The sequence below is a fragment of the Theobroma cacao genome, chromosome 1, assembly GCF_053813885.1.
Source record: "Theobroma cacao isolate CCN51 chromosome 1, ASM5381388v1, whole genome shotgun sequence".
NCBI classification, from domain to species: Eukaryota; Viridiplantae; Streptophyta; class Magnoliopsida; order Malvales; family Malvaceae; genus Theobroma; species Theobroma cacao.
The window spans coordinates 9309270-9314729 of NC_142639.1; the positions used below are offsets into that span (position 1 = coordinate 9309270).

Below are 5460 nucleotides of genomic sequence, written 5' to 3' on the forward strand. Positions count from 1 at the left end.
TTCATTTCACCTAAATAATGGGGTGGGTTAATCCTAAGAAAAGTTCTGAAAAGGCTAGTGTCTTTCAACACTTCTTGATTCCCAACTGTTTCATCCAAATTCTGTTTTTGGTCCCCCAAAACTCATTTACAGCTTTTGCAAAAGCTAAAGTTTTTTTTTTCCCTAAATCTTACATGATCCAACTTCAATTTTTTGGAGGAAATTCATGTTCTATTACAACTCTCTAGACTCGTTGATTTGTTTTCTTTGGCACCTAAACTAATGATCTGGATCGCATCGTTAATTGTCCTATCCTTCCAAGAAGACAAGAATATTTCCAGAGACATTCATATAAAAGATATATCCAAATCTTGTCTATAATACTAACCAGAAATCAATGTTTTTTTGCTAAATCAGCATCCACTGGCTAATTGGTACCAAAGCTTTCAAGGGCACCTTTTACTCCCATATTGTAATTAACTCAGATTCAAGAGTCAAACACATATGATGAAGTACGAAAAAAAAAAAAACTAAATAAATCAACAGTACGTGGAATGTTAATAAAGGAAAAACAAAAAGCTAAGCCAAATAACATCTTAATATATGCCAATTATAACTCTACCGTGAAAATTTAGAACCAGGGTCTTATCACGCGAGGAGTTCTATATCAAACAATTAGCATGCCTTTTCTGTCAGAGAAATGGTTTTTGCTTCGGAAAAATCAACCAGGTTCTCCATAAAGCAATGATACATGACGTATCTAAAGGAAAGATATTCATATGCCTCTCCATTACCACGTGATCTTTAGGTCATCCAGTGGCGTGATTTGAATTGGTTTCTGATACATGTCTGGGCATGTATAGTTTTATTTTCCACGCTTCAGATAAGGCAAGTGAGGTATGGTTAGCATAATTGATGACATGGAATTCTTTTCGTGTGATAGCAAAAAAGCAATGACGAAGGCTATTTTTGATAAATAAAGCCATGTAGGTATGGAAAAGATTCAGAAATTTCAATGTCAATTCTTAAACCACTAAAGTTATTAGAAAGGCAGAACAGAACAGTATAACATCATTAGCAATATTAGTTGCAAACCTATGCCCTTGTTCAGCAGAATCTGGTCTTTTCAGCAAAATTTGTCGGAAAATATTTACGATGAAACAAATTCAAATCCCTCCTTCCCCCTTGGACTCGTTCAAATGTAGCAAAATAAAAAATATGAGATTAATCTGAACAATACCTAAAACAATTAAAATCATTTCCAGTTCTACGAGATGAATAGGGACCAAAATTCATTTCCAATGCTGAAATCAGAGTAATCCATTCTCAAGAAACACTTAAAGAGCAAAAAATATTAAGAACAAAGAGAGGCATAACAGCAAAGGCACAAAATTGCCATTAAATCACATGATTCTGTGTTCACAACAAATTAAGTATCTTCAGTTTTGTATTTGCTAAGTACGTAAATTCATACTACTTCGATATCTCAGACATGCAAGGCAATCTGTGAACAAAGTCACATTTTGAAGTTATGACAAAAATCATGACTTCTATTTCCCACGTCTCTTTTGACTAGAATTCTCCCAGATTTCAGGTTAGCAATAAGTTATCATATAAACAAAAATAGAAGTAAACCATGGAATACCAATAAGCTCTATGCAAGTAAACTGGGAGCAGAAATCAAAAAATACCTCAGGCTTGAATCTCATTAGCTGACCACATAATTTATCAATCCTTGGTGCGGTTGAATCTGCTTGCTCATGGTTGATGACAAGAAAAAGTTCCAAAAAATGGATCCTGTCTACATGAAAGCTACACGGGCTTGAAGAGGGACCACCCTGTCGACCCACCAAATAGATTGCACAAGCATGTTAAAATAACACAATAAAAGCACCCAATCAATTAACAACTAGGCACTAGCTATTTTCAGACAATGTTTGGGGTTTGCGCCAAAGATAGATTATCAAAAATGGAATGTCAAAATAACCAATGAAAACAAGAAAACATAAGGAATTAATAAGAAATCAATAGAACACAGGTAAGGTGAAAAAGAGAGAAATAGGTTAGAGGGAAAGAAACACAGAAATACGCAGAAAAGAGGAAGCAATGGAGAATCAGAATTAGAGGTTGAAAAGAAGAGAGGAAACAAAGAAGGTGAAAATCCAATTCCAATAACTCAATATCCCAATAATCCATCATCTAGAAGCTATTAGTAAAATAAAATAGCATAAGAAATATGTTGGTCAAAACTACTTGTTTCGACATTAGAGTTGTTCACATACTAAACAAATCTCTCCCACCATGATTCAGTGCCAACTAGAATAGATAGATAATACTAATAAAGACAGATTTACCAAAAGTTCAACATGCTGACAGGGATCCAAAACCTAAATCCTGCATAAGAATCAAAGATAAAAATCAAATTACACAGAAGCAAGATATTTTTATCAGGCCAATACACATTTTGTTTCAAAAGAGGTTTTACCGTAAAATAGTGTCGGAAAAGCATCCTTCTGATATTTATTTGGGAGCTGTGAGAGCTTCCCTAGCCATAAATTGTTCCATGCAAAGACAACAGCAATCACACATGGACCAAGCACTATCTGGTTTAATAAAACCTGCAAGAACTAAATATCATAAAGTTTTGTCCTAATTGAGTTGCTCTCTAACCTTTAAATCCATATGAAAGCTAAACAATCAAATCGAAAGAAATGTACCTTCAGCATTAGGTTTTGTGCTGTCTGATGTGGCAAACAATAATTCAGATACTTATACCATGCATATGAACCAGGGCCATAGAAAAGAAACCCATAAGAAGTCATCCGCAAGGCACGAAGCTAATCATGGTGTGACACGATGCTTGACATGATATCCTGAGATGGACATTAGTTAAAATACAAATTAAAACTGTCAAATGCACTGGCAATACTCAAGTCATTATAATAGACAAGCATCTTAACAAAATGTACAAGTTTGGTCAAAAATAAGAAACTTAAAAAGAAAAAAACACATACACACACACACAAACACACGCACACAAAGAGAAGATGATTCATTGGTGATAAATGCAATCAATACTCCCCCATCCCCACCCCCTACCACTTATAGGATGTCACATGAATATGCAGTCCAATGCTCCAAAACAACATTCCTAACTGTTTGGAGTGATCTAGGTAGATCCACTTTCAGCAATTTGAGCCATCTAAAGTCCAAATCACCAAGGATCTGCTAAATATCTGAAGCCAGTCATTTCATTGAAATTGAAGCTGATCATCTAAACTGCCACACATTGTCACCTACCAGTACCAAAACTATGGGTGTCTTTGATAAACCATTGAAAATGAAAATTATCAATGTTTTAATTTTTTTTAAATGCAATTGATAACTCATTATAGAACCAACTTAAATGGAAAATTTCCAATGAAAAAGTGTCGAAAATATTAAGTAGTTAAATCTACTTAATGTATTCAACCATTATTATTTAAGAAAAAAATTTGTCATTTAATTACATTAACATTATATTTTTTTCCTTTTCAACTATTTATTTTTCATTTTGACTTTTACTAATGTAAAATGCTTAGGAAAATATCAACAAAACTCTATTTAGTATATAATTTTTCAGTTGATCGTCAAATGATTTATACATTAAAAATTCAATACTTAAATTTTTCAAAACTATAAATTCAGTACTTGATTCTTTTGTGTTGAATTTTTTCAGTTTATCAAACAACACCTAAGTTTAGACAAATGGGCTAACTTCTCAACTCCAGTTGATGTAGGGCAGCTAGTAATTAGGGTTTAAGGCAATTTTCTGATCTGAGTTCTTGAGGAAAAATAAATAAATCGAGCAACCTAAAGAGAAGAAGAGAAGAAATCTCCAAGCTTCACACTTAGGATTCCTTAGAAGTCACATCCAAGTTGCATCATACAATCACAAGAGCAATAATGCTAGACATTATTTGATAATAATATATATCTCAACAGAAAAAGTCCATTGATTTATATAGATTCCTAGCATCCCTGGTTGACTAAGGACTTTAACAAATACTTACAGATAACTTAAAACAAAACCCAGTAGCATTAAGAAAACCCAGGGTAAGATCTAGACTCAAAATCTGCAATTTCCAGCAATTTATAAAATTATGAAGATACCTAACAATTAAAACTCAAGAAAACAGAGAATAGAATAAGAACCTGCAACTTCAATATAATGTTTAAAAGAAAGTAAAGAAATATAAATTTAATACTTAATATGAACTACAAAAGGACAAGTGCCAAATTAAGGTTCCGGCATTAGAACGTCACCATGCTGCATGCCTTCTAAACACCTTTAGGCTACTGCCAGCATACTCTTTCACCAATATCTTTGGCACTAATACCAACCCACTCCCTAAAACTCATCATAACAACTACATTTCATAGATATACTTCATTAGTCGACACACATATGGATGACAAACCTGGGAATTCAAACAACTTTACTGATACAGTTTCCCTCAAAGATTGCAATGATTATAAGTTTAATGGGCATGAAAATTCGATTCCCCTTGATTTCAAATGTTGATTGAACCCAGACAATACTTCCCAACATTTTTCTTAGCAACCAAATAGAGCAAAACTTTGAATTCAAAAAACCATGACTAGTAACATTAATAATCACAAGACTTCAATAACATAAAATGCTAAATCTACCGATCCAAAAAATATGAAAGTTCACCACCAAGGCAAAAAATTCCAGACGCGTAAGTACCAAAATTTAGAGAGGAACTGACCTTACTTGTATCACTGGAACCAGAGAGGGACTGTTTTTGTTTTCTCCAGCGGTCGCTGAGTTGGGCAATAGTGTCACCCGTTAGAGCGAGTGAGGCGGCCGTCACAGCTTGCTTCAACGGTAAACGGTAACCGCCAGCGCCGGTTGCCTCCGTCGTTGAATCTGAGGACTTCGACTTTGATTGAAACCGCTTCTTCTTGCTTCTTATATCTGGAAGGGTCCACCCCCAAAAGGCACCATTACCGCCCAATGCTTCCATTTTCGCCAACACGAAAATCACTTCTGGAAAATTGGGGGAGAAAATGTATAAAATGAAAACCAACCAATTGCTTTTCGCATTCGGGATTGATCATCTTAAGTTCCTGTACTAGCTGGTACTGCTTAAACTTGAACGACGTCGCTCCGCTTGGAAGCGCTGCGTTTTGTTCCTGCTCCTTACAACACAGACACTTCGATAAGATCCCCAAGAGCCAAGATTATGTTTTTTTTTTTAATAAAAATGGTATATTATCGGAGCGACTAAATGCGAAAAGGAAAAAGGAATTTGAATATTAAATTCTAAATTCATACAAACATAAGATTTTGAAATAAAAAATTTGAAAACTAAATTTAAATTTCAAATGCAACATAAACTAATAAACTTATTATGTGTTCATTTGACTATAAATTTATTATATTATTGTGTTAAATAATTAATTTTTATTATTTAC

The 5460-nt window shown here is 34.0% G+C and overlaps 1 protein-coding gene across 1 annotated transcript; it reads right to left on the reverse strand.

The window, feature by feature from the left end:
* Positions 1 to 970: 970 nt before the first annotated feature.
* On the reverse strand, positions 971 to 5099 carry LOC108660606 (uncharacterized). Its single transcript, XM_088807403.1, is given in 5 exon segments — positions 971 to 1817; positions 2334 to 2373; positions 2465 to 2597; positions 2697 to 2852; positions 4752 to 5099. Coding segments are annotated over 5 exon segments (624 nt in total). The 5' UTR covers positions 5010 to 5099; the 3' UTR covers positions 971 to 1780.
* Between the last annotated feature and the right edge of the window lie 361 nt (positions 5100 to 5460).